Here is a 27,078-nt window from a genome sequence, read left to right as displayed (position 1 = left end):
GCTCATTGGCTAGATAAGTCAGTTGGCTGGGCTGCTGCAAGTCACGGTGATCTCCAGATCAAGCAGCGATTAAGTTCAAGCTAGTCAACGGCATCCCGCTACCCAGCCCATCGATACACAGGCAACTTCCGTAGCCGTAGAAATCTTGTGACGGAGAAAACGGAGACACAAATAGACTCGGAATCAAGTCAGGGTGTTTTCGGTCTACCCCCTCCTAGGATAATGAGTCTCAATATAAACGTTCGCTTTGGTAATAGTATCTGATCTGATGACTGGACAGACAGGCGCCCCCCAGATGATCACTGACCCCCCCCCCCGCGTCGCCCGCCGTGTCATCCTGTCATTGAAGGGGTGGGGGAACGGGGCCGGGAGCGGCATTGAAGGCTTTGGAATAAGGTTGATGGTGAACCTTGAATCGCCAACCTCGGTGCACTGCTCATGTCCAGGGGGTTGGGTACCTGGCTAGCTTTCATCAATCGACACACTATCGAAGTCAGCCACTTACCATTAATAAAGCAAGTTAGGTCATAGCTCATACCTCTTATCTTTCATAATCTAGCAGGGCACATGAGGAGTATCTTAGCACATGCCATCCCAAGCTCCTGGGTATAACTTTCCAGTCCGGCGAACGCCACGTGTGCATAATTTGGCACTGATGAGATTGTCATCAACCCCGTGCCCCCAGATTGAATTTACGCACCGTCCACCCGAGGCCCATGCTTTGATTTTCCGTCATGCGCGTAGTGAGGTGAAGAATGACGAGCGGATGTGTCAACTAAGCCTTGTCATAGTGGTTTGTGCTCTACTACTTTCGCGCCGTAACGAGGGGCAGTTGCTAGTTTCCCAATCTAGTTACAACACCTTTTTCGGCGTGGTTCAACAGAGGCTCAAACACATCCGCAGCGGTCAGTTCATTGGGACCAAAGCTTACGAGGTAACGACGCTGTTTTCAAAAGGAGACAGCTGAAACCTCACGAGGGGACACGATGACTCCCAGGTCTCCGAGCTATGCAGCTTCAACATCCTGGCCCCATCCTGATCTCACCGCTATGCCCTTGGAAGTAGTCGTGGGTTCCGGATGCGTGGTTCGGCAAGGCTGGATGGGGTCTTTAGCATAGACCGAGACAACGTGGCGTAGCCGCGTCTCAACTGTGTCGGATAGCCGGTCAAAGGGATGGAATGTGACCGATTTATCGGAAGCTGTCAGGTCTGGTTGAAGCTACGATTTTCTAGGTGTTGGGGCGGCCTATGTTTGAAGGGGTCGAAAACAAACCGTGATCGGTCTTAGTACGGAGAAATCGTGCGACTTGGGATAGGTTCATCGAGGGTGGAAGTCTAGCAGCAGGGATGAATATTCAGGGCTGGATCACTTGGAATTTCTGGCGATAACGAGCAGTCGTGGGTACTACCGGTAAGTAGCGTATAACTGGATCTCAAGAGGCTTGTGAAGGGCGAAAAGACAACGGATACGCCGCAAGTTGTGGAGAGACGAGTACCGTTTCTCTCACTGTAGCAAACTAGTCCCGAATTGAGATGGGGTTTCAGTAATCGAAAGAGACTTACCGATTGCCACTATTTCATGAGAATAAATGTTTTATGATCAACTGTTTCCTAGTACGACGATAATGTCAAAGGATGAAGGTGTTCCGTTAGCAACGCCGTTGGAAGGTAGTTGGCATCTGGCTAATATCAGCCTTTATGCCAATAGATATAATGATTTCTCCGCTCATGAGAACCCGATGCATGCCAAACGGGGGTCCTTCTAGCTGCGTTACTACTGCACAGTATTTAGTGAGGTCGAAGTTGTCGAAGTTGTATACTTGAAATCATAAGCGGCTTGTCAGAGTAGTTCATCATCTATGTGAAGCGCAAAAAGCCAGCCAGGGACGACCTCGTGTGAGATATTATGTGAAGAGTCACCCACCTTTAGAACCTAGACTCCTGGATATACGATATGGGTAGATTCATATGAACTGCGTTTTCGTCCCTGGAGTGTAGGATTTTCATCACATGAAGTTTATAATTCAGGCACTGTGGCCTTGTATTGAAGCTGAAAAGGGGTTAAGTTTCACACGAAAGCGGTCTGTCCCAAAGGAATCTGGTTGTACCATCTTTCCTGAGAAATTCGGGTTAGTAAGGTAGGAAGAGCTGGGATAGGTAGGAAGCTTCTAACCAAGCAGAGTCAACCGCTACTTCATATCTGCATCATTCCGTTTTCCACATAATATTCCAACATGCAGTGGAACGTCCAGTGGTAGCCTCCCTGGATTGAGTTGACCCCACCCGAGATAGCCAAACTGAACGGAATTGTAATTATAGGGAAGTTATACAACCTAACAACGAGGGTATATCTGCAAATGAATGGTTATTGTGGCAACAGTGAAATGCGTTGCTGGTGTGAGAGGCAAGTGAGTATCTCTGCGTCGTGACATTCTTCGTCGTAGTATCTGTCAATGAATTCATAATAGCAGAGAGCTTTGAAAATAGCCAAAGTCAACCAGCAACAAAACTACATAAAAAAGTTTAAAATGACAATGCTATGGTAAACCGAGTTGCAAGATCGAGAAAATCTAGCCTCCTATCTCATCACGTGGACATGGACGAGTTATGGATGTTGGTCTGCATCGTAGCCGTGCTGTAAGTTCTATTACCCTCGTTGCGGCGGTATGAGGCGACACTTCGGTACTACGGTATGCCTATGGACGACGCATATCTCTTCTGCGATTTACCCTTCCGGCCTATTCAACCATCTCCTCTGGATTACGATTACCTTCTTTTCCGGGGCATACTACTTTGCCCTACCGAATCGTCGGGATTTACTCTACGTGAGGAGCTTGCGTCACTCTGTGCTTTTCGTGCTTAGATAGTACAATGGCAAGAGAGCTTAGAGCGGAAGTCTCAGCATCCTCATGATAAGGCGGTGATATTAGCGAGGCTGCTTCACGCGTTCAAGAAGTCGCAGGAGGCCATAATAGGAGTGTGGTACAACAAGATACAACAGCTAGGGTACTGTTTCTTGGAGGCGTAGTACGCCGGCGGAATCACAACCGATCTCCTGAAGACGAAATGGGCGATGCCCGTCCAGCCTCAGATCCCAACCCTTTTGATTTCGAGGTCTTCAAACAGTACGGCAACCGCTGGATCTACGCGAGCAAAAGCAGTTCTGCAGATAAATTTGTTGCGTGGAGTCAGTCGGCGACGATGTGCCTGGCGACGCTGTGGGCAGCCTGGTCGATGGCGTGTCGGGAACATAGGTGGACGGCAGGGGAATGTGCTGACTGCGCCCAGTACACAGTATAAACATTTGCCTGAACTGCCTGATCTGAAAACGCGACGTTATCTTCAGTTCTAAGTCAACGCTGCTAACCCTATCGGTAAGCTCAGCTGCCCCCTCCCAGCTAAGTCAGTGCTAACTATATGTGCGTATTTCCAGATGCCGACAATGCAGCAAACACCCCGGTTGATCTGACTGGTGTGTGAGGAGTAGAGGAAAACGGAGGGGTTCGTCGCAGGGCTCGATATCGAGCGCAGCTATACCAGCTTACATAGTTCGTGATCAGCGCGTCTCGTGCCCTGCATGACCTCGTAGTTCACCTCCTCCTTATCGACATCAGGCGCATCAGTGGCCGCTAACAAGCAGGCTTCATCCCCATGGCGGTTCACGCTATCACATTCGAGGTCCTGCTCAGTAACCACGTCTTCCCAGTAAAGCCAAGCAACCTCCGGGTAGACGAAAACGAGTCGCACAAATAAACAACCGACTTGCGACCGCGGTACATAGCGGCAGGCAGTGTATGGCGCCTTCGACCGCGCCGGCCGTCTCTGCCACTGGCTTGCTGCTAAAGAGCTGGATTTTTCGGTCAACGAGGAGTACACGGGAAGTTTTCACGAATTGCACTCAAGGACGTGGATAATGCCCTCAAATTTCAGAGTATGACACCACAGCAAATACACGCATAGGTGTATCATGTTTAGATGAGAAATTCGGACCATTTGTTCAGAGTCCCTACTATGTATGGAGGAGAACAAATCCGACAACTGATCTCGCTATATGCTTCTACCACATAGATGGGGGCGGAGGGCTAGATGCCGGCCTAGCATAGAATCCTAAACACATCACCGTTGTTGATTGATGTTGTTGCCATGCAGGTTGGTGGTTTGCAGGTATTGGTGTCTGGTCCGGTTGTAAGGCAGGCAGGCAGGCTTGAGTCGAATATCCGTAAAGGGGCAAATGGCATCATTGACGAAGACTTCTTTCATGGATGTGACAATTAAGGTGGCTGTGAGGCCTTGATATCGTGCTCAAGTTTCTATAAGAATAGTCTTTCCTTCTCAAATTCTTGCACACTGGCTCACACTTTCACTTTGGACATTCACTTCGTATCTTATAGGACTTTCTGTCATCTATTTATCTTTAAATTAAACTAATAAACGCACTATGTTATTAAAAGTTGCCTACAACCAGATTCTAATTGTACGTAATAGTCTTGATCGCTTGGTTGTCCTTCAGGACGTGGCCTATAAATACGGATTGTCCCTTCCTATAGCTAGTTTCTTAGAGTTTTTTGGGAGTAACTTAACCGTTAATGTCTAACGCAGGATAAATCGTTAATCAGGACACTGACTTGATAGCAGAGCACTTCTCCTTCAAGGGATAAATCCCAGCGGGGCACATGGTAAGACCTTCAGGTATAACCGTCCTCCGAGGAGTACGAAATTAATCGCGTTTGTGAAGTATATTAAGTTAACGACTTAATATTACTATAACTGCTATATTTCTGGGCCTTACTAAGTAAATATCAAAATATGTTTGTTAGATTGTTTGGTAGAGTTCTTTAATATGTTGTAATAGCCGTAAAGACATAGTACTACAGACTGGTTGTGACTAGATTATCTGCCGATTCAGACGTAATCAGAACCTCCGTTATGGGAAATTTCGAACTCCTCGACTAACAATAACTGCGGTATGACTAAATGCTCTTGTTGCGCTTAGAGGGCTCTATAGTGGACCCTGGACTATGGCCTTCTAGCCGGATTCTTCAAGGCCTATCTGGAGTAGCGGAGGAAGAATGGCAGACCCAAGGCGCTTTGCCTAGTTACGAAATGCGAGCCTCTTCCTACTACGGGTCAAGACAGGCTACTCGCTTAGCTCGAGGACCAGATTGGTGATATTCCGGTTAGGGAAATTGCCACTATCATAACATGGTTTGGCCGACTCTTGAAGCTTTTCTCACTCTTCCCAATGTCTTAAGTCTTCCAGAGGTCTTGAAATGGCTTCTTGATACTATACTGTCTCACCGATCACAAAAAAATGATGATGAATATCGGGAGCCCCTGACTCGCTCCGTTCCCGCTGAAGAGGTCATGATTAAAGAACTCTACACCCGCTCCATAACCCCAGAGTGGCTTATGACCGAGGCCAAGGGCATCTACGTAGGCCTCACGATAGTCGAATCCAAATGTATCGAGATGGACAGCGGATTGAATACAACACTTAACCTCAACAACATATAATGGCAGGCGCTGCTTGATTTGCACCGTACCTAGCTGTGTGCGTGCCAATCCATCATATTCTACAGCATCCGCGATTGATATCCTGTTTTTGCTGCCCCTGCCTACTAGAAGCTGTCTGCTGTTCATAATCTCCCTTCGTACCTGACATATGGCTATATCCTATATTACCCTCATCGATCACAATCCAGTCCTGAGTCGTTGTCCTCGCCAACCACGAACCTCTATGATTCATTTGCGAAACATACGTTGTGCCTGCCGCCCATTACAATTGACAACATGGACGCGACTGTCATTCCCCTCCTTCCTGACCCTGCCCAATCATCCAACGGGGAACTATTTAACGTCTTAACCAACACCAGACCTTGACTGCGACCCGGGATATTGAAGCTGGGGAGGAAAGCACAGTCGCTTATATCAATCACGCGCCTTCCGTGCTCCGGTGGCCTCATCTTAGGAATGCATTTGGGTTTGAGTATACGTGCTGTGTGTTCTCTGCCTGCGAAGGAATCATGAGAAAGTAATGAGCGACACTGCCAAATCGAGGAGTTGGATTGAGCGATTGGGAGGGCTGGGCGGACGGTCGAGAGACCGGAGGAGTATCTGAAGGATTGAGATATGTTCTTTCGGGTGCTGTATGAGGAGCCGGTGGTGGTGGTGGCAGTGGTGGTGGGAGAGGCGCGCATGAACCGGCTAATTCGAGGGCGTATTATAACGCTTTTCAGATATATGTTATTCGTGGGGATCTTGTGCGGGCAAGTTTGTTTGCCAGGACGTCGTACGAGGCGAACGTGGTTTATCATGGGGAGGATTGCCCTGAACCGGCGAGAACGAAGGAATCTATTGAGCATCCGGAAGCATACGTCAGTTTTGGGACTTCGGAGAGGTGGGACAGAAGGGAGAATCTTGATAAGTGCCCTTGGAAGGAGGAAGGGGGTTCGTTGAATATTGGGTTGGAGTGAAGGTTTTATGAAGGGACGAAAAAGGGGCCCGAGATTTAATGAATTTGCTTGGTGATTTACTGGAGACAGCGACGTATAACTTCGTGTGGTTGATTTCGCAAAAGACCTCCCGGACCTGGCACAGTCGGGCAGGGAGGCGTATCAGGCGAGAAATCTGATCTGGAGACTGAAGACTGAAGATCGAAACCAATCAAACTCCAATGAATAAGAGAATACCTTCATATCAGTCAGCAGCTATTTCTGTTCACGATTGAAACACGTGAGCAACTCAACTTCAATATGGGCATTGGTACATGCTGACCATGAGCTCATTGGCCTTGGCGACCATTGAATTTTGCCAACCGTCAACCTCAAATAGGCAGATAGGGGTGCGAGACATATTGCGAGACTTTGTTAGAAATTTTCGCCACATGTTGTCAGACTGATTGAGGCCTACATAAATACACATGGGCTGCGTGTGACGAAAAGGGGGCGAGGGTCGGGTCTTCGAATCAATCGAATCGAGCCAGTAATACACAGTCGTCTTGAGAAAGATCAGAAATATAACCTGATCCAAAGCATACTCATACAATTTCCAGCCCCCCCCCCATTTTGGTAGCCTTCGACTTTGGTACCATTCACTATTTCTTCCATCCTGTGGTCTACATGAAAGGCACTGGTTCGCCCATTTTCCAGCAGTAAACTCACTTTTTCGACACAAAGTTTAGAACTTTCCACATATTTCTTGAAGAGAACTTCTAATAGAGTATTTAAAAACCTATCTTCGACTTTGATGTCATGGTGTCACTTCTCCAAGATCAGCCTTGCACTATTCAGTGCAATATGGAGAGGTGAGTAGTGCCCCTCAGGATCCCCATACTCCGGCATATTGATTTGATCGTGAGCTTGTCGACCTGGCATCAAATTCTTTCTCCGCCGTGGTTTCGAGGCCGATGTTACTTTCGAGGAAGAATTTGGTGATCTGAGAATTGTGGCTCTCGTAGCGGAAGCCAGGGTCGACTCGAGGGTTGTCGCCATCGTAATATTTCCTCCCTCAAGCAATATCACAGAGGGCAACTCAAGTTAAACTTCCTCGTCCACTGGCTTGCTGGAGGGCTATTGCCGATAAGCCAGTATGCATTGTCAGGAACGTAGCGATCCAAACCCAGAAGAGAGCAACGCGGCCACAATGATCGCTCATAGACAAGTCAACCCGTGTACCACCAATATTTCTATATTATGTTAGTTGCCGTCGTCAATAACAGCCCACGTAATTGACGTGTGCTGGACTCACAATGTTTGCGGATTAGGTTGGCGCTGGTGTCCCTGGCGAGAAGACCTTGGACGATGGATTGCACATCTGCTATAGCGGCAAGACGAAGAGGAGTTATTGTGCGCTCCTCTTCAACGGTGATCAGGTCGTAATGTGGCGGAAACCGCAAGTCCCAGTACATCTATTCTGAAAGGAGTCCTTATCATCAAGGCGGTAAGCATCCTGAATATCCCTGTTCGGGTCTTCGTGGGAAATGGCTCGCGGCATGAAGCGGGTCCATATCATCTCGATGTTACGCCCGGGGAGACATTGATTCCCTCATGCAGCTGTGCGTGAGCAGCCTGCACCTACGAGGAGACGGACTATCTATAAGTGCAGATTAAATCGAGGAACTCAGATCCCAAGGCCAAGAGTGTTACGGTAACACCAATAAAGACCCCAGACCAGAAATACCAGTTGACCATACATCAATTCTGATAGCCCCTATTCCTACTCATATACAAACAGCAACCGCCTCTGCTAAGAACACCTGTCCCCTACAGAGGGGGCAACTCCTCCCGACAAATCGGACACTGCAACCTGAACCTCATCCACCCTTCCAAACAAACACTATGAAACACATGCCTGCACGGCGTAACCATATACTTCCTCCTTTCAAACACGCCCGCCACGCCTCCTGCTGTCGGATCCCCGGTCCCCGCCTTTATAATGGGTACCTCAAGGGTCTCGCGACAAATGGCGCAGTCGATGACATGTACGCGCGTGTTTTTCTTGTCCCCTCCCCCACCACTGCCAGCATTGCTATCCCGCCTCTCGAAAGTAGGACTCTCCGACCCCGAAGCCGCGAGCACAAGCCCGATGGGCAATCCTCCCGACTCAACATTATCCTCGCGCAAAATAGGATGATACTCCCACGCCTCGGGCATCCAACCCTTCGGCACTCCAAAGCGGGGCCCCAGCACGCTCTGGAAGACGAGCGCCCAGATCTGGATCCAGACCCAGCCGGCGAGGACGGCGAATGCGGTCCAGTCGGGCTGCGCAAAGGCAAAGTTGTCCTTAACTAGGTAGAAGTACGAGATGGGAAGGAGGCGTAAACAGCTCTGGCCGATGACGAAGCGCCACGAGAGGGCGTGCCGGCAGTTGCGGTAGATGTTGCGGTAGATCTGCGGCGCCCAGAGGGATAGATAGCTGAAGACAAGGAGGTTGAAGTAGATGGAGCGGAAGTGCGGGCGCCAGGTTACGGCGGCGAGGGTCAGGAACAACAGGGTGATGCCTGCCATGATGAAGCGGCCGAATATGTTACTCAGTGTGATGCTGGAGTTCGCTGCCGCTGGTGTGGTGTTGTTGCCGGCAGTTGCAGGAGCCGGAAGGATGGCCGTCGGGTTGTTGGTGACCTCTTCAATCTCGGCATCAATGTCTTGATCCGAGGGGATGATGATGGGTGGTGAAGGGGGACGAGGGATTGCGCGGCGGGCGGCCGTCGACAGGATTGTGTTCGGCCCTGGAGTCGAAGCTGCACCTGGTGCGGCCGTAGGAGGTGTAGGAGTTGACGCTGGCCTTGGAGTGTTATTGGTGGTAGATGCGGCTTGCCTTTCCCGCTCACGCTCTCTGTCCCGTCTTCGCCATTCTGGTTCCTGCACCTTGTATATCTCGGCCAAGAAAGTGACTCCGACGGTCATGGACAAGAAGGCGGCACAAGTGACAACCAATGATGGCAGCATGGTCGTTGTTGCCGAGAGACTCCACGCAGCTGACCCAGCAAGGATAACGCCGTCTGCAAGAAGCATAATACTGCCAGTGTGGAAGCTGATGCGTCCCAATGTAGACGGTGTCGAGGTTTCCCGCATCTGCAACTTGAGCAGCTGGACCTGGATGAAGATGATCAGGGCAAAACCTAATAGCCAGGTGCTCACGCTGTGGAGCCAAAACTCCTGCTTCCATCCGGCGAGATGGTCTCCATCTGCCTGCGGATAATCCGGTGGCCCTTTTGTTTCCAGTAAGAAGGCACAGTCCGGTGAGAACACCATAGCAGACATCCGAAGCTTTGGCCTACCCTGCTGAGGAGCTCCTTGGGGAAAACGCAGCTCATTTTCAATCTCCTCGATGGCTTTCGCGACACCTTCGGGACCAGCAAGAGCGGGCTGGACTCTGAGTACGTCATTCTCAGGCGGATATACCTGTACGTAAGCGATGTATTCGCAATGCGGTGACGGATTCCAAGTTTCCCCCGGGGCGTCCAGACTAGAGGCCCACGGGTTCACCGGATCACTAAATGAGCGCTTCTCTTTTCTAGAGAGAACCTTGTCCAAAGTTCTGTTCAAGAGAGCCTGGCTAGACTCGAAGAACTCCTGACGCGTAGTGAGGTGAGGCAATCCGAAGATGCCGGCGAACTTCTCACTCGTCGTCGTCAGCAGCAATGCACCTTGACGAGGCCAGTGGACGCCATGAAGCCGCATTTCAAAGCTGTTACCACTGCCTGCGTCATCGTCGATGGTGACCGTAGCCGACACCTCTCTCGCCCTGATGTGGGTCGGTGGCAATCCTGTAGATCCCAGCGCTTCCGTCTCCATGTCGTCATCTCCGTCGTCCTCGATCCTCAACATCATCTTGCCCTCCGGTCCCGTGACATTCCTCCCCCAGTCACCTCCCCATGTCACCCAGTCAATGCCAGGGGTCATCTCGGTCAGGTTGTAATTCGAGTGATACCTAGGCACCGAAGCATCCTTCCTAACCCAAGGACCACGCACAATCCCCGTCACATTCTGCCACACGGGCGCGGGAGCTGTAGGCAGACCAACAGCATGCTGACTCCATTCCTCGCAGCGGTTCCTGAGGCGCCCAAAGTCCTCCTGCCAGACGAAGCCGTCCTCTTGCCTAAAGCCCGTCAGGTTCAGATACCCTGCTGCCACCCCGGTTGTCTCATTGGCAACCTGTGGAGAGAAGTCACCCCAATGCGTACTGTTCAGAATACCATGGGCATGTCGCTGTCTCACAAGCCGAGCCTTAGTCAGCGAGGGAGCCGCGACGAAGCCGGGACCGGTATCTGGATTTGTGGCAACCCAGAAGAGCAGGATAATAAGGAAGACGAGGCGCGCATTGTCCTGCGGCTGAGGCATGGCGATGAAAAGCCTCAGGGCTGTTGATTTTATCTTGATAACATTGCTATACCCCCGTGTGTGTGGTTGTCAGGAGCAATAAAAGACCAAGCCAATACGTAAAATGTTGATATTGGGCTGCTTTGAAGACTGGACCGAAGAGTCTCATGACGTTGAGCCTCCAAGGACTGGCCGTCGGGCTAAAATGAACGCTAGCAATCCGGGGTCCAAGGGGCCCAATGCACGGTCCATCCCGCTAAAATCGCGACCTCCAGCGCGATCAACTTTATGAAACTTCTGAGATCCATCTTCACCACGACACAACTTCAAATACCCCCACTGGAAGCTTTCGTTAAACCCAGAGCATACGGCTTTCTATTACGTGCACCAATCTTCATCACCAAGCGAAATGTCGTCAAACAAAACCGAGACCAACAACAAAGAGGCTACCGTGCGACCCCTCCCTGTCTTTGATCCAGAATGACGAGCCCGTTACTGACCCCGCCATTGCAGTCTTCCGATGAATTGACAGCTGTGGTCGAGGATTTACTGAGCTCGCTGTCCAACAAGTTCGCCGGTGTATCGAGCGAGATCTTTGCCAAGAGTATGCCACAGAGCTTCAACTCCACATGCACAACACAGGTTCTAACATGCATGATACGACTAATAGTGGACGAGATGTCACGACGACTGGACAATCTAGAGGCTGCATTACAGGCGAACCAAAAATCCAACGATTCGAATTCTTCGAAGTAATGATACCCTAAGATGAGATCAGGCCAGGGCTTGGCGTTGCAGGAGTTCAGGTTGTACTTGTGGACTACCATAGAGAGTAGGTATGCAGGTTTGCTCATTAATACGGGAATGAGGAGACGCCCGTGAATAGATAAATGCTATTCTAGTACAGACACCCATCCACCAAGCATAAGACTAGACCCAGGCTTGCCACCACCTTTGCTGACAGTCTCCTGGTACCAGGATACACCAAGGCAAACCAACAGACAACGATGACGCGGGTAGCTTGGCCCAGTATGTCTTAGACAGTGAACAGTGCCAATTTCCCAGAAATTTAGTAGACACCACCTTACAACTCGTCCTTACCGCTAATAACCTTGTCGGTGACGTCCTGGAGGAATTGTCTCAGGATATTGGTCTTGGTCTGCAGCTCATCCAGCTTGGCCGGTGCAAGACCGCCCTTCTTGATGATGCCGTCGAGGCGAGCCACTTCCTTAGCAACGTAGTTGTCGCTCTTGGACAGCTTGTCGAACACACGGAGATAGTACTCAGCATACTTGTATTGCGCATCCGTCGCAAGACCCTCAGCAGCTGCCTTGGCCTCAGAGACAAGGTCAGAAATCGCTGCACCTCCAGCCGAGAACTTCATGGCTATATGGTTCAGAATATCGATGGTACCGGCAGTCGCATCAAGGCCACCACCCGGAACACGGTGCGTGCCAGTCTTCTTGTTGACGAAGCTGACAAGATCTGCCTCGGATCGGCCACCGTTGTAGGGTTCGCCTTCGGTAGAGCCAGCAGCGAAATACTTGATGGTCGGGTATGAGGTAACGCCCTGGTCCTTGGCGGTAGCCTTGCTGTTCTCGGCCTCGGCGTCAACCTTGGCGATTGTGACATTGGGTTCGCTAATAAAATCCGCGGCCAGAGTCTCCCAAACGGGAGCGAGGCTCTTGCAATCTGACACCAATTAGCTTCAAATAGCCACAGCGGCCGGATACAGTACTTACGGCCACACCATGGTGCGGTGAATGCGACAAGGACGTTCTTCTCACTGCCAATAATCTCCTTGAAGGTCCTGTCGTTCAACATGTCGACGGCGCTGGGCAGCTCCAGCTTCCTTTTGGGCCTGACACCAGTCTTCTCCGTGATGAACTTGGTCAAACTCTCGAGGTCTCGTCCGCCATTGTATTCGGTTGGCTTGTCGCTCTTACCATCGAACCACTTGAGGGTCGGAAAGCCCCCAATATCAAACCTCCTACCTAATGACTTCTCGGCATCCGCATCAACCTTGGCGATCTGAACATCCTTGGAGAATTCGAAAGCGTGTGCGAGCTCCTCGTAAATGGGAGCGAGATTCTTGCAGTGGCCGCACCACGGGGCGAAGAACTCGACCAGAGAGGCCTTGCCCGACTTAAGGACAACCTGGTCAAAGTTGTCTGGGACGAGGTCGAGGACGGCGGATTTGGCTACAACGACGGCAGTGAGGCCGGTGAGCACAAGGCTCTTAAGGAGGACCATGGCTGTAGATATTTCGGTCTAGTTCATGAACAACAAATGAACGAGAAAAATTCGAAAGGGCTTCAGGAATGCCAGATGGTCTGGTTGTGTAAGTAAGCGGGATGGTTTAATTTATTAGAAAAACGAGGGGCAATTCTGACCGCAGCAAGATTCATTCGGGCGCTGGTGTGTGCTTTGAAATGCTAGCTTGGAATGAAGATGCCACTTTGCAACACGTCAGAGCTCAAGCTCCAAACTCTCCGGAGACAAATGCGGGACGTAGCAGGGGTTATTGCTATGTACGGTAGTACTTTCTTATCGAGATAAGTACGTTGTGGCCGTGCAAATAGTCAAGCCATTAGGGGCTGGACATTCTGAATTTTGATTTTTGACCCCACAATCGCTGCAAAGCGGGTCCATTTCCCAATTGTTCTGGACAGCCTCACCAAAATCAACCTTCGCACCAATTTGAACCCCACGTTTGTCCAGAACTACTCCATCTCGCAAACCTGCAACTCGTGATAGCATCATCTTCTCGAAGACCGCCGTCATGTCTCACGAATCTGTCTGGAATGCGCGCCCCCGTACCTACGGCAAGGGTGCCCGCGGCTGGTAGGTTTCTGCCCCAAAGAAGCGCTGATGGAAATAAATGTGGTTGTGGGCGAGGATTTGTGTGACGAAACAGCATGGCTAACTTTCTGTCCCAAACAGCCGAGTCTGCACGCACAAGGCCGGTCTGATCCGCAAGTATGGCCTCGACATCTGCCGTCAATGTTTCCGCGAAAAGGCCGCCGAGATTGGCTTCGTCAAGGTACGAGAACCCACAGATTCGCACACGCTGAATCATGAACAAATCCGATTTCGTGGCTCTCGAAACTCGAAACAAATAGCTAACCTCTGCATCTAGCACCGTTAAATAGAACCGTACCTCTAGAGGTCACACACCCCTGTGTCAACCCCTATATCTCGCCAAGCATTTACGATATGGACGCTGTTGCGGATATGGATTTTGGTCAGGGAAACGGTTTGGCTTTCGCCTAATCCATTGGGGTGGGCTCCGATAGTCAACCTAGATCGCCGCCTCAATGCATATGAAGTTTCGGTTGCAATACACTCAAGGGTGCTTTGGTGTTTTCAATTTGAGGAACAGATGCGATTAAATTAGTACCTTAGTTTTGAGTATGGCAACCAGTCTACGAATTTACCAGCAGTCCACCAAACAAAATGGTCGGAGGATGTGGGAAGCGAGCGCTTCAACTATTGTCAAGCTTACAAGCTGGAAATCCATTTGTGCCTTCATATTTTCCGCATTCTCAACAAGGTATTTTTGTGACCGGTCGAGCGTCTTGAGAAAGGTGTAGCAAACGAGCTAAGTGCAGTCAGCAAGCTGCATTATTGAACTGGAATCCATACGGCCAATGGATCTTTGCAATTTCTAAATTTGCGTCGCTATCGTCAAAAGCTAAGTGACCAAGTGACCTTTTCGTGGATTCTCCAGGAAAGGTGAGAAACGTAAATTTCACAACGCGCAATATGATTACTATTGGCACAGAAGTAATCTATATTTCGGACAGGTGAACAAACCAAGAGGGATTCAAGGAAACTGACAAATACATTGCTTAATGAACGCTGCGAAAGCTCTTACGATGGTACACATTGATTTATGTCATGATGTCGCTCTGGCCACTAGTTTTTAAGTATGATTCTACCTTACTATGTGTGGGCAATACAGGCAAGAGAGTGGTATTGGTGATGTTGATGGGACTAACTCCCGAAGGCTGCAGCTACGGAAGGGCTTTCTATGAGCAGTTGGCTCAAACGCTGCCACGCAATGCAATGTAATATGAAAGATTTTTCTGAGGCTCATATTTGCTGTGTGTTCTGGGTGCCAACTTCTACCACATTGGCCACGTCTGTATTGCCCCCAAGTAGTGAAATATAATCTGTCTTCTTTCTCTACTAACTCGTACTCGGTGATAGGGTGTCGTTAGATCATAATCGTAAGTGCCAGTGACTTGCACACAAAGCCAGAAACGGTGTTAACATTCCCTCCATCCTTTGACTGCTGGCATAGTTTAGACCCATAAGGAACCGCAACCATCATTTCGTATATGGCAAACTCGAAGAAACAATGAATAATGTGTCGGGACATTCAAGTCTTTCTTCCACCAGTTCATTTTTTTGGTAACGAAACCGTGAACAGTATTCTCAACGCACCACTTCCACAGTTAGGGTCAAAGGGAGTTTATCGTCCATCTTGACATAAAAGACTCACCAAGACGTTGATATACGTAGAAAACTTTCCCTACTTCTCTATACAAAATCTTCATTTTATTATAGTCCTTCAAACTCCGTGTTTCTAGAACTGGCAAGTTCAGCAAGTTCAACTATCATAATAGTGTCTTATAACATAGTATAAAATACAATAACGTTTCAATGATCGGAAAGAGAGATCTGGCCGGACTGGGTATCCTTCCAGGCACGAATCGGTCTCCTAAACGTCTTCGGAACAAATGGTTGGGAGCGGCCCCTGGGGCACCCCCATATGCCCCCCCTCCACCGGTAAGACCGCATGTGAGTCTTGCTACTTGGAATGCTGCTGCTGCTGCTGCTGCTGCTGCTGCCGCCCCTCCGCAGCCTCCGCAGCCTCCGCAGCCTCCGCAGCCGCCTCAGCCAGTTCATGCTCATCCTGTTCCGCCTCCAGGGCCACCTCCCGCGCCTCTTTATCAGGGTGCTCCGGTGGCAGGTGGTGCTCCGGCTGCTACTGGTAGTACTCCCCCTTCCGCTCCGGCTCTTCCTCCAGATGATACCAATTGGTTTGAGGAAAAACTGCCAGCAGATATAATGTGGGATATAAGCCGAGTTTACTTCAGCCCAGAGCATCGGATAAATACTGCGGCGACATATCCTCGGCTAGGTGATCAACTTTTCGTTTGTGAAGCCCGGGATATCAATAGGGGCATACCTTTGTCTGGAGGTTCCTCACTCGATTATTACTTCGGCAACGCTGCAAGTTTAGCGCACAGCACAAGCATATTCCGAGCCATTATCAGGGCATACCGGATTGAGACTGCCGGGTCCATAAACGGCATATGGGATAGGGTCATAGCGAACACGCCGCCGCCTCTTCATATTGCCATAGAGCTGGGAAGGTCGGAACTCACCTCCATCTTACTCGAAGAAGGGGCCAATCCTAACATCATGTGGCACCCGAGCCCCAACGTCTTGCAGGAAACGAGGACAAACCACTTTGGGGGCGCCAATTACATACTTTCGGGCTGTAGTCGCTCTGGTCATGCCCACTATACCTGTGACCCCCTACCTGTCACTGTCGTCGGCAACAACCATCTAGCACCCATCGGTACCATCTGCCGCAATGTTTGGCATACCGCCCTTATGTCAGGCAGGGAAGCACTCAACACTGGGAACGACGCTTTATATACGGCCATAGAGGCTGGCACTGGCGATCTTGCTGCCCACTCCAACCGGCCCAATTTCCCACCTCCCAGTCAGCCCGACTTCTGGCTCCTCCTTTGGGACGCCTTGGAAATCGACTTCCACACCTTGGTTCGCCGTGTTCTGGAACCCATCCACGCACGCGACGCCAACGACCCTCATAGAAAACTCTTTATGGCCCGTCTTCCCACTCTGTTTGATCATACCGTCAACTACGTTCAGGACTGCAACCGAGAGTGTATTCATTACTTCATCATCGACCTGGGAGTAGTCGTGGACAACAACTTTGCCCAGACGGTTTTCAATGCGGGCCATCCTCGCAACGCCGATGCCGTGTTCGAATGCTACCTACGGCAAAATAGAATCCCCAATGCACCGCCCAACATCTACACGATGAACGAGTTCTTGGACATCGTGTGCGCCAACGATGCATTGAACGCTCCCCTGAATAGCGTGTGGCCAGCAATCGCCCATAGCGGCGACCGAGCGCTGGGGCTGCTCAAAAGAGCCATGGATGAAAGGGCCCATGCCAACGCATCGTGGCTCCTCCAGAACGGCTTGGAACTGCCGGCTCAAGTGGAACATCTCAATGATCTCCTCCGCAGAGCCTGCAACAATGACTCCGGCCCCGCCCTCGAGAGGCTACTCGATCATCACCCTTACCCCAATATTACATGCGAGGAGGAGGATGGAGGAGAATTCCCCCGTGGGACACTCCTGAATCGCCTGCTCGATGTCAACACCAGATGTTGTTTTATAGAAAAAGGATACTCCGCCATCTGCGCCTTGATGAGCCGCAACTGTGATCCCTCGCGCGTTCAAGATGATGTCCTTCAACAAATGAAGGATGAACACCGCGCAGACGACATATACGGCATGCTAGCGTTCGATGACGGCTCGGAGAATGAATGCAGCATCTGGAACCCCAATAATTTGTCCCGCAGAAACTACTTTGACTCCACTTCCGTCGTGAGCAAATATAACAAGATTTGGGCTATGTGGGTTATGGTCTACAACCGAAGTAGAAACCTTCCCCCTCACGGTCCGAAATTCAAAGAGGATACGGTTGAGAACAGAATAAATGGTAGATATAGACCCGGCCGTGACTCCGACAATGAAGATGGTGGTGGTGAGAATCCTGGCGAGGATGCCGGTATTGATCCTGACGGTGAGTAAACAAATGCTGTGGTTTTAATGTTGCGTGCACCAGGCACACCACCTGTGTGCTGGGTACAGCGCCCACGGATAGCCCTTGCGTAGCTGCAGCCTTTGGAAGTTAGTTCTATCATCATCATCATCGCCAATACACCTCTCTTGCCTGTATTTCCCTCATGTTATTTGTTTTCTTTATTTTGTATTCAGGTTAATACCTTTTTAAGGTAAATGTTTCGAGAAGACTAGTCACAGAATAGAGGAGATAGGGGTTAATGTCTTGACCTGTGTGTACTATTTGCCTATTTAAGGAAGCCATAGGAGCGATATGAAAATCCAGAGCATTTGCTATAAGTTTGACGTCTCTAATATTATAACGGACCTCGATAGCTTTTAGTGTGGGTTGGCATTTTACTATGGTCACAGTCGCTAATATCAGCACGGGAAGAATTCGCAAGCAAAGTAAGTCCCTTCACTCGTTCCTGGCAATGCATTCCATCACATCATACCACTTCCCACGGAACCCTAGCCCGTTGCTCTAGCCATAAGGACGGCCAATTTGCTACCTTGCTCTTCTTTTCCCGGATACTATTAGCTACTGCCATGGGTAAAATACATCGTGGAAGTTAATGCAAATAGGACAAAACAACAACTGACGGGTTATACATGTCTTTCAGAACAATCTAAGTGACGGTCTCATTCTTTTATCGCCATACTAAAGGTCCCCAATCTAAATGACCGCCGTTGTCACCGTAGTATACTCCGAGGCGTATCTCCATGATGCACTGGCTGGGCGCATAAAAACATTGGAAGGCGATTAGAATTGGGTACCGTAGCGGTTCAACCCATGCGGAAATCTACTGTGTGTAATATGAGCTACATACGGGACCGTACTTTATTCCCTTCCTGCGTGTCTTATTTTACAGACTAGGAGAACCTCTTCATAGTTGTTTTGTGAGTTTCTCTTATTATAACGGTCTTGCGGACACCACCTCAAAAAACGTAGTTTACTAGAGACGTTAGGAGTACTCAGACTATGATCACTCAATTATATGACTTCAGGACCTTGTATCTGTCGGAATCCAAGTATTAGAGGCCGTATTGGTACTATGAAGGTGCGTGAGGGACCGATCCCAAGTTGGCCCCGACGGGTCCTTAAATGCTACAAAGCGTGCGTGCCTACCTGGTACCCCTCCATACCTAGATACCTTGATCGCAAACGGTACTGGCAGAGGTAACGGGTAAGCTGGTCTTCGGCGATCCTATCCGGTATCGGAAATAGGGGTGGTAAGAACCCCTGGAGTTGATCTTTTTCAACAGTCAGCAGCGTGGATTAAACGACACTTTATTGTCACTTCAACACAATACCATGGTACTTCATGCGGCGACCTTTCGTACTACTTCACTAGCTTCAATCACGCAGATCTACGCAATAAGCTCCTCCAAACCGGCTAGACCGGTGCCGTTACACGGCTCGAGTACAATGGTGGTGATTTCCAAACCGACATCCTCGATTAGCAGACATCTTTTGACTACTATGGGGAAGTAGTAGATAATGTGCGACACAGTGTTTCCCCGTCTATCGCAGAATTTTTGGAACAGTCCATTGTTGTGGATGACCGCTCGCTATTCTACTATGTCGGCGGTCTGGCGAGTCTAGACTACTTGGAGTTGAACCAAGAGATTGATCGCGAAGCAGCTTGTTGCGAGCACGGCGTTCAGCTGGGGCTGCCGTTCGGTTATGGCCGTCAGGAGTTCGCGCGCACGGCTGATGGGGCCAGATTTGGGGAGAACGAGAGGAAGGTAGCTAAGGGACGAGAGAGGATATGCATGCGGAGTCACATGAGGTGAGGCTGGCACAGTTGTTGAGGGCTTAGCGGAGGCATCTCGGGAGTGAGTTGTGGGTGGGGTAGAGAAGTGGAGGGAGGCGGATAGTGATGGTTGTTAGGCTGAGTATGGTGCCTGTGAGTTGGTCATGGGAATTGGATGGACTTCATAACACAAACGCTTTTAGAGCTTTGCTTGCTAAGAAGCATACCAACAATTTCTGAATGCCACGTTGCCCTATAGCATCGTCAGGGGCAAAACATATTTGGTCGTAACAGCAGCTCTACTTAATGAAGTCGAGATTTGTTGGCAAATTGCTTGTGGAAAGACAAACATCCCCCAATTCATCGGATCGACGGCAGTATTCTCCTACCTTCATCCGTACATAATAACGGAGAAGCAGCTCTTCTCCCCACTAGGCGTGAGCACTAAGCACGAGTTTATCATCTTCAAGTTCCAAAAATCCTTAATCAAACACATCATAATCTCCTCCGAAACCAGCCACAGCCCCGGCGACGGAGGTGCAATGGTTTCCTCACGCCTTGGGCCAAGAACTCGCCACTACCATAAATATGATACGTTCCGGACAATCACCAGCTCGAATCTAGACCCGTGAAAGGCGACGACGGGGGCCAATATATCGCTATCGTGGCTGTTTGTGGACAAGTAGAAGTAATAATCTGGCCTTGGTGGGGACGTCGATCAAGATGATCATGGCCGATTGCGTGGCGGAGCGCCTGAGCGGTTCGGCGGGGTGGAGGACAGTTGGTGAATTTATGTCAATATTGGGTCGTTCCTGTTGTTGGATTTGGCTGGCATGAAGAGCAGGGGGATAAGGATCTATGAGGCTCATAAACTTGGGATTGGGCTGTCGAAGACATTTGAGACATGAGACAGAATAGTATTATTTCGAAGGATATTCCAAACATCGTCTTCTACCTTGTAGAATGATACGCCGATGAGGTAGTATTGATCCTCCTGAACTCGACCATCTCCTTGCCTTCCTTATCCAGGCTCCTCGTAGCCTCGATTCGGTAACCTCCAAGCCTGGGGAAGACTTTTGCCCAAGCGACCCAGTACAAAGCCCCGATGGCGAGAATACCAAGTCCGGCTACAGGGAAGACAAAATAGGGGTATCCTTGGGCATTGCGGCCGGTTGGGGAAGGAACCAGGGGCATGACGAGTAGGAAAAAATGGATCGTTATGGACATTAGGATAACAACCAATGGACATTTGAATGGCGATGACCACTTCTCCGACAGTCGAAGCCGCAGCCACAGAAGTCCGCAAACGGACATGGCGGCGAGCACAATGTGGGGATATATTATTCTGTCTAAGTCAGTAAAGTATTTTCAGAGCGCTGTGTCAGGGACTTACAGGTCGATGAGGAATGTGTAGATCGGTCCAGGTGGCGGCACGATGATGACCACGACTGTGGCAAGCCAGTTCAACAGCAACTAGGGTTGTCAGCCAAGGTTTCTACCGAGATGTTCAAGCTGGGAAAGCAACTTACAGCAGGGCCAGGCGCACCAAATGGTTTATCCGATGCCCAGAAGTGACTGTATGGGAGAATGCCCTCTTTTGCGAATTCTTGATTCATGCGTCCGTGGGCAAAGGTTAGAGTGAGAACGTTGCCAAGATTGTTGAGGCCAACGAAGGCAGGCAGGACTCTGGCTGCGGCACTTTCGCCAAACATGTTGCGGAAGAAAACCCCAGCAACAATAACATCCGACTTGGCCAAGGAATCCTTTGGGATGGCTGCAAAATAGGCAACATTGACAAGCAAATACAATATTGTAACAGTGCTTAGTGCCAGTGGGGTCACAATGGGCAGCGTCTTTCGTGGGCTCTTGAGTTCACCGAGGACTGTCGTGACGACGTTGGCGCCGCCGTACGTGTATCCGATCCGGATGATAGCGTTGGCATATCCGTAAGCCCCGGAAGCACCCCATCCATCGCCAGATTCCATAGCGAATACATTTTCAAAGTTGTGAGGATCAGGGACCCGCCTGTGCCCAGTCAAAGCAGCAAATCCGGAGCAAATGATGAAGGCCATGATGACGAGTTTGACGTGGCCAAGTACTCTCAGGACCCTGATACCCCATTTGGGCAGTAGTGTGTGAACGAGTATTGCACCGGTCACACAGCCTACGGCAGCAACTCGCGTCAACCAGCTGCCAGTGGGATCTGGATGCCCTGCGGCTTGCAGGATGTAGCTAGCGAAGGCAATACTGCTCGATGCTGGTCCGCCGAGGAAAATGTACAATGCGGCCATGACGCAGGTGATTAAAAATTTTGGACGTCGATAGACTCTCTCAAGATAGTTCTTCTCCCCGCCAGATCGAGGGATCGCCATGGCAAACTCGAGAGCGACGCTGACACTCAAAGCAGCCATTATAGCTCCTGTAAAGTGTCAGCCAGATCTGTATAACGAGGGTTAGGTCAAGAGGACGAGGAGCCACTTGCCTACTATCCAGAGGACAAAGGTAATGCCCACAGAGCCTGTAATGCAAAATATGCTGGATGGGATAGAGAAGACTGGAGATCTTTAGCCCTGTTGCCGTCATCCTCCACATGGGGTATTCACTGACTCCCTGGACCTATTGTTGTGTTTATGATAAACCAGAAAGTATCTAAAGATCCCATGTTCTGTGACGTGGTATGGGATATCTTGACATCCGCTTTTTCGACATCTTGATCGGTGGAGCTGCTATCGCAGCTGTCGAGGGATGCAGCCGTCGGATCCATTGCACGTAATTGAAAGATGTATTTTATACCACCGATAAAAAAGCCATACGATATGGGTATGTACAGCAAGAAGCACGAGTCAAAGTAATAAGCAAAAGGAGAGAATACTAAGTATTAACCTTACATTCTTCCACAACGGGGAAAGCACACCGAGTGAGTGGATGATGAGAAGTCCGATGAAACAGATGAGAAAAATAAACAACTCCCACTTGCCATGATGGGAAAGATCGAAGGGTGTCAGTTACATAGGTAGGTACCAACCACCACCGTTTGATAGCATTGGAGGTTTCCATGGTTCTCTCCGCCTCTGTTAACGGTGGCGTGAACCTACATGGAGATTTAATGTGTTATCCAGACGCACTCTTCCACATACCACCAACTACTCGCTCATAATAAACGACGAATCATAGAGTGGCTTCAATTGAGCTTTCTTGAGAAATGAAAATGAAAATGAAGACAGCTAATCCTCAGAATGAAACTTCACGTGGATCATATTCTGGTAGTATTCAAGATGCTGGTGATATGATATTATTCCATGTTAAGTTGATGGAGAAAAGTCAAGTTGGAGGAAAGATCCCCCCAATTGACGCTATTTGATTTGATATAAGCCAAATGGTCCGTGCATTGGGTGCTTGCTGCGTCTGGTCGAGCTAAAGATTCTCGAAATTTTCGAGCTCGGTTTGGAAGGAACTCTGACTATAATCACGACCTTTCCATCTCCACTCATTCGTCAACGGTCCCGGAGTGTGAGTGTGTTCAATTGACTTCTACTGCCATTGGGCCCTAAGATCAAGATGTCTGCTTTCTCTAGAACGCTGGCGCCGTTCTTGCGCCACTCCCTCAGAACCGGCCGCAATGCCAACCCTTTAACGACCTCTCTACGGTCACCAAATGCTTCTGCAGCTCTCAACCTTTACCGCACATACGCTGTCTACGAGAGATCAAAGCCGCACGTAAACATTGGTACTATTGGCCACGTGGACCATGGAAAGGTGAGACACCCCGGTAGTCAAGGCCCAATGCAGGAGATACTAACAGCCTGGTTATACAGACTACTCTCTCCGCCGCCATCACCAAGAGACAGGCCGAGAAGGGCATGGCAAACTTCTTAGAGTATGGAGCCATTGACAAGGCACCAGAAGAGAGGAAGCGAGGTATCACTATTTCCACAGCTCACATCGAGTACTCGACCGAAAACCGCCATTACTCCCACGTCGATTGCCCTGGCCACGCCGATTACATCAAGAACATGATTACTGGTGCCGCCAATATGGACGGCGCCATCATCGTCGTCGCTGCATCCGACGGTCAAATGCCCCAGACCCGAGAGCACTTGCTGCTCGCTCGCCAGGTCGGTATTCAGAAGTGTGTGGTCTTCGTCAACAAGGTTGATGCCATTGATGACGAAGAGATGTTGGAGCTTGTCGAGATGGAAATGCGTGAGCTCCTTAGCCACTACGGCTTCGAGGGAGACGAAACCCCCGTCATCATGGGTTCCGCTCTTATGGCTATGGAAGGAAAGCGACCCGAAATTGGTCAGCAGAAGATCGATGAGCTGCTCGAGGCTGTAGACTCATGGATTCCTACCCCCGAGCGTGACCTCGACAAGCCCTTCCTGATGTCCGTTGAGGACGTCTTTTCCATTGCCGGTCGTGGAACTGTCGCCTCCGGTCGTGTCGAGCGTGGTACACTGAAGAAGGACTCCGAGGTGGAGCTGGTGGGTAAGGGTGGTGAGGTCATCAAGACCAAGGTTACCGACATTGAGACGTTCAAGAAGTCCTGCGACGAGTCTCGCGCCGGTGACAACTCTGGTCTTCTTCTGCGAGGCGTGCGTCGAGAGGATATCCGCCGTGGTATGGTGATTGTCAAGCCCGGCACGGTCAAGGCCCACACCAAGTTCATGATCTCACTCTACGTCTTGACCAAGGACGAGGGTGGTCGCCACACTGGTTTCCACGAGAACTACCGCCCTCAAATGTTCCTGCGTACTGCTGACGAGTCCTGCGCTCTTTTCTTCCCGGAGGATACCGAGGACAAGAGCCGCATGGTCATGCCCGGAGACAACGTTGAGATGGTTGCCCACCTGCACAACCCTATTGCCATTGAGGCCGGTCAACGAGTAAACGTTCGTGAGGGTGGCCGCACGGTGGCCACTGGTATCATCACTCGCATCATACAATAGATGTCATGATTGCATATGGGAGGCAGGATGGAATTCCTGGTCTGTACGAGGGATAGAGAACGACTTGGTGGCTTGTTTTGGCCGCAGGCATGGAAAAGGAGTTATTTTGAGACATGTATATGGGATGCCACAATGTACAACACCGTTTATGAGCCCATGTACACTCGGCTCTTGTTTCCGAAGCTCGTTCTTCATCTCCCCTCTACTACAATATTTATGTCGCTGTCTATACTCCTGTAATTTTAGCCGGATGAAGAGAGTTGACGAAACCAACCACTTTGAACCACCATGCACCATCTGATATATTGTTGAACTTCACATATAGTCATGACTGGGTACTAGGTAGTACGGACAGGATTGCCCACCCTTCTGCGACGTCGCATTTCGCATACCTGCTTAATCTTGATGTACTTGGAAGCCTACCCGCCTCTGGGTCGAGGGATTGTGCTTCGTTTACCCCATGAATCATGCTTCCTGACTGCGCCGAGCAAATAGCCAAATCGATTATCTTTGATGATTTCCACCTGCCAGCATAAGGACGCAGAATGGAAGATCGGACAGTGTATTAGCTTTGTGCACATGCTGGTGGTATACCATATATGCCTCGAGCGTACTCTCTGTAAGGCACCGCCCCAAGGCCGTAATCTCCGTTTTCAATTTCTACCTCATCTAGACAGGGACAATTCTTCGGGGCTAGGTCTGAAACATTATTCAACTCAGGACTTACTATAATAACCCTCCCACGTTGCCGCGCTTGCCCTCTACACAACGGCAGCAACCGTCGTCTCTGCTCTGCCCAAACCAAAAGACGTTGTCATTCCAGTCTCATCTGGTCCCTCTAGCGCCAACAGCTCTCTCAAAGCATCACGATATCCTTATGAGACTCAATTTCAACAATGTGGCACCACAACGTTCCTTGTACTCTGCTACGCACCCACAGCGAATGAATGACAGCTTAATTGAGTGTGACATGCGTGAACCGAACATCTAATACCCACTCCTTCCTGGTTTTGCAAAAGCTTGTCGAGTAAACTCAACTCAGCAACCCCCCCCCCCCCCCCCGTCAGCCACCAAAGAGTAAAGATGACACCCGATCCCGATCCTGTCCTTTGATCTGCGAGTATCCAGCCAGCCAGTTGTCTGACATCATCCCATCATCTCACGGCGAACCAATCCAACCCTTACTTGAGACCAGTATTGGCTACGAGTATATTGTATCATATCGCACTCACCAAGTGATGCACGGCGACCAAGACTTGCAGGCAGAACCGTTGCCGCCAGTCGATCACGATGGGACAGAGGCAAAGCCCATCGGACCACCCACTCTTGACCAGACGGAGGCCGAGACCGATCTACATCTCGATATGGACAATGCACAAGAATACACCTCCCTGAGGAAGACGCGCAAAATGCCTATGTTTGAAGGGCACTCTGTTCTTTGCGAGGAGTAAGTTCAATTTTACATTGCGCTCAACCTTCCACATTTTAGCCAGAGTTACATCAGAATCGTTCGTTCCTTCCCTCCTGTTTGGTGCATGATTGAACTGGGTAGAACTGAAACTGATCTATCAACAGATACGCAGCCATAGGCTACGACTTCTGCGGCTGGAACACCCGTCCACGCGCCCTGTCGAAGCGGCCTCTGATTATCGACGCGGAATTCATGACGGCAATCCCGGAGATGTATCAGTGGAGGTTTCAGAATTCCATCATGGTCTTTCTGCTGACTGTCTACCTAGTGTGGGTTCTGCGGTATATCTTCAATGGGAATTTGGCCACAGAAAAGGAAGGGTACGAGGTAGAGTACGAGAAGACGAATGGTGCGATTGTGGATTATATGGAGGAATACTATTTAAAAAAGTCAGATGACCGGGAGATGGATCATGAGGTTATGAAGACGGATGATCTGGAGACGAATGGACCGCCGGCGAAGCGGACGTATTCGTGGAGTATATTGCAGGGGTGGATAGCGAGGAGTAGTGGGTTGATGTTGGTTAGGCGTGCATAGAGGAAGGGACTGTGATGGTACTGCTGTCGGGACCTGTTGGTTCGGACTTTGATGCATTATTGATGGATGAGGGAAAGAAGGTCTGGAGGGAGAGGGGTGACGACGCAACTAATGGTAATATAATGAACCCGCCCAGTATCCGTTTACGAGAATGTCATTTCAATATTTTACACTTCGGGATGCTTCGATTCAATGGAGTTCATTGACACTATCGCATAAAGTACACTCAAGCAGAACGTTTCTATGTTGTCACGTCCACCCCGACTTGCAGTAATGGATCCTCCCATTTCATTCCAAACGTTCAGGTGGAATAACTAATTGATTGGAACACAGCTGTGATTTTTAAATAATTACTCAAGTGACCGTTGTTTTGAACAATTATGTATTGAAGTTGCCAAGAGAAGAAAATGAGATTCGGTAAGAGCTCCATGTAGATTATTCCAACATCCCCCTCCTCCTCACCTGCTTATCAGTCAACTTGCAAACCACTCACTTTCCTTCATCAAGAACAAAACCTTTGAGGCTACGCTAACTTCTCAACACCTTCACACAGACGCCAACAACCCATCTCGATACATTGCTATGCCCCTATTCCTAGGTTGGAACGTCTTGATGAGCTGCTCGCATTCATGCTCACATCCCCTCCGCGTCCG

At 49.8% G+C, this 27,078-nt stretch overlaps 10 protein-coding genes across 10 annotated transcripts; 7 read left to right on the top strand and 3 right to left on the bottom strand.

Annotated features, from left to right (window-relative positions):
• Positions 1–5,202: 5,202 nt before the first annotated feature.
• Positions 5,203–5,514, top strand: BCR38DRAFT_480353 (uncharacterized protein; the record flags this gene model as incomplete). The annotated part of the gene is made up of 1 exon (XM_040863263.1): positions 5,203–5,514. The coding sequence occupies one exon, from the start codon at positions 5,203–5,205 to the stop codon at positions 5,512–5,514; it is 312 nt and encodes a 103-aa protein (XP_040721468.1).
• Positions 5,515–6,209: 695 nt separating this feature from the next.
• On the top strand, positions 6,210–6,407 carry BCR38DRAFT_296450 (uncharacterized protein; the record flags this gene model as incomplete). The annotated part of the gene is made up of 1 exon (XM_040854503.1): positions 6,210–6,407. A coding segment is annotated over one exon (198 nt), but the record flags the coding sequence as incomplete, so codon positions are not given.
• A 1,756-nt stretch (positions 6,408–8,163) lies between these two features.
• On the bottom strand, positions 8,164–11,046 carry BCR38DRAFT_418268 (uncharacterized protein). Its single transcript, XM_040859214.1, has one exon. It carries the CDS (start codon positions 10,839–10,841, stop codon positions 8,262–8,264), a length of 2,580 nt encoding a protein of 859 aa, XP_040721466.1. The 5' UTR covers positions 10,842–11,046; the 3' UTR covers positions 8,164–8,261.
• Positions 11,047–11,104: 58 nt separating this feature from the next.
• BCR38DRAFT_418266 (heat shock factor binding protein 1-domain-containing protein) lies at positions 11,105–11,651 on the top strand. Its single transcript, XM_040859213.1, has 3 exons — positions 11,105–11,271; positions 11,334–11,424; positions 11,491–11,651. Exons 1-3 carry the CDS (start codon positions 11,230–11,232, stop codon positions 11,574–11,576), a joined length of 219 nt encoding a protein of 72 aa, XP_040721465.1. The 5' UTR covers positions 11,105–11,229; the 3' UTR covers positions 11,577–11,651.
• On the bottom strand, positions 11,652–13,436 carry BCR38DRAFT_520176 (thioredoxin-like protein). Its single transcript, XM_040865157.1, has 2 exons — positions 12,563–13,436; positions 11,652–12,512 (listed from the first exon to the last, which is right to left on the bottom strand). The coding sequence occupies exons 1-2, from the start codon at positions 13,071–13,073 to the stop codon at positions 11,905–11,907; spliced, it is 1,119 nt and encodes a 372-aa protein (XP_040721464.1). The 5' UTR covers positions 13,074–13,436; the 3' UTR covers positions 11,652–11,904.
• A 166-nt stretch (positions 13,437–13,602) lies between these two features.
• BCR38DRAFT_480349 (40S ribosomal protein S29-like protein) lies at positions 13,603–13,968 on the top strand (the record flags this gene model as incomplete). Its single annotated transcript, XM_040863262.1, has 3 exons — positions 13,603–13,664; positions 13,764–13,863; positions 13,960–13,968. The coding sequence occupies 3 exons, from the start codon at positions 13,603–13,605 to the stop codon at positions 13,966–13,968; spliced, it is 171 nt and encodes a 56-aa protein (XP_040721463.1).
• A 1,520-nt stretch (positions 13,969–15,488) lies between these two features.
• On the top strand, positions 15,489–17,684 carry BCR38DRAFT_404904 (uncharacterized protein; the record flags this gene model as incomplete). The annotated part of the gene is made up of 1 exon (XM_040857900.1): positions 15,489–17,684. The coding sequence occupies one exon, from the start codon at positions 15,489–15,491 to the stop codon at positions 17,682–17,684; it is 2,196 nt and encodes a 731-aa protein (XP_040721462.1).
• A 2,602-nt stretch (positions 17,685–20,286) lies between these two features.
• BCR38DRAFT_359735 (amino acid/polyamine transporter I) lies at positions 20,287–22,190 on the bottom strand. The gene is made up of 5 exons (XM_040857150.1): positions 22,079–22,190; positions 21,950–22,025; positions 21,001–21,868; positions 20,865–20,944; positions 20,287–20,816 (listed from the first exon to the last, which is right to left on the bottom strand). The coding sequence occupies exons 1-5, from the start codon at positions 22,131–22,133 to the stop codon at positions 20,423–20,425; spliced, it is 1,473 nt and encodes a 490-aa protein (XP_040721461.1). The 5' UTR covers positions 22,134–22,190; the 3' UTR covers positions 20,287–20,422.
• An 839-nt stretch (positions 22,191–23,029) lies between these two features.
• BCR38DRAFT_404902 (elongation factor Tu GTP binding domain-containing protein) lies at positions 23,030–24,417 on the top strand (the record flags this gene model as incomplete). Its single annotated transcript, XM_040857899.1, has 2 exons — positions 23,030–23,227; positions 23,287–24,417. 2 exons carry the CDS (start codon positions 23,030–23,032, stop codon positions 24,415–24,417), a joined length of 1,329 nt encoding a protein of 442 aa, XP_040721460.1.
• A 1,160-nt stretch (positions 24,418–25,577) lies between these two features.
• BCR38DRAFT_520172 (uncharacterized protein) lies at positions 25,578–26,435 on the top strand. Its single transcript, XM_040865156.1, has 2 exons — positions 25,578–25,864; positions 25,993–26,435. Exons 1-2 carry the CDS (start codon positions 25,656–25,658, stop codon positions 26,423–26,425), a joined length of 642 nt encoding a protein of 213 aa, XP_040721459.1. The 5' UTR covers positions 25,578–25,655; the 3' UTR covers positions 26,426–26,435.
• The last annotated feature ends 643 nt before the right edge of the window (positions 26,436–27,078 follow it).

Source organism: Pseudomassariella vexata (genome assembly GCF_002105095.1).
Source record: "Pseudomassariella vexata strain CBS 129021 chromosome Unknown BCR38scaffold_1, whole genome shotgun sequence".
NCBI lineage: Eukaryota > Fungi > Ascomycota > Sordariomycetes > Amphisphaeriales > Pseudomassariaceae > Pseudomassariella > Pseudomassariella vexata.
The sequence above is the reverse complement of the archived record's forward strand: the minus strand, read 5'-3'. Positions and strand labels throughout refer to the sequence as shown.

Excerpts from the sequence above, each read along its gene's own strand:
- BCR38DRAFT_418268 (XM_040859214.1), bottom strand. The coding sequence starts at position 10,841 with ATGCCTCAGCCGCAGGACAATGCGCGCCTCGTCTTCCTTATTATCCTG.
- BCR38DRAFT_418266 (XM_040859213.1), top strand. The coding sequence starts at position 11,230 with ATGTCGTCAAACAAAACCGAGACCAACAACAAAGAGGCTACC. Across the intron at positions 11,272-11,333 it reads CCAACAACAAAGAGGCTACC|TCTTCCGATGAATTGACAGC; the intron begins GTGCGACCCCTC and ends CCGCCATTGCAG. Across the intron at positions 11,425-11,490 it reads GAGCGAGATCTTTGCCAAGA|TGGACGAGATGTCACGACGA; the intron begins GTATGCCACAGA and ends TACGACTAATAG.
- BCR38DRAFT_520176 (XM_040865157.1), bottom strand. The coding sequence starts at position 13,073 with ATGGTCCTCCTTAAGAGCCTTGTGCTCACCGGCCTCACTGCCGTCGTT. Across the intron at positions 12,513-12,562 it reads CACCGCACCATGGTGTGGCC|ATTGCAAGAGCCTCGCTCCC; the intron begins GTAAGTACTGTA and ends AATTGGTGTCAG.
- BCR38DRAFT_359735 (XM_040857150.1), bottom strand. The coding sequence starts at position 22,133 with ATGGGATCTTTAGATACTTTCTGGTTTATCATAAACACAACAATAGGT. Across the intron at positions 21,869-21,949 it reads GTCCTCTGGATAGTAGGCAA|TGTCAGCGTCGCTCTCGAGT; the intron begins GTGGCTCCTCGT and ends GGCTGCTTTGAG. Across the intron at positions 20,817-20,864 it reads TACACATTCCTCATCGACCT|AATAATATATCCCCACATTG; the intron begins GTAAGTCCCTGA and ends TGACTTAGACAG.
- BCR38DRAFT_520172 (XM_040865156.1), top strand. The coding sequence starts at position 25,656 with ATGCACGGCGACCAAGACTTGCAGGCAGAACCGTTGCCGCCAGTCGAT. Across the intron at positions 25,865-25,992 it reads CACTCTGTTCTTTGCGAGGA|ATACGCAGCCATAGGCTACG; the intron begins GTAAGTTCAATT and ends ATCTATCAACAG.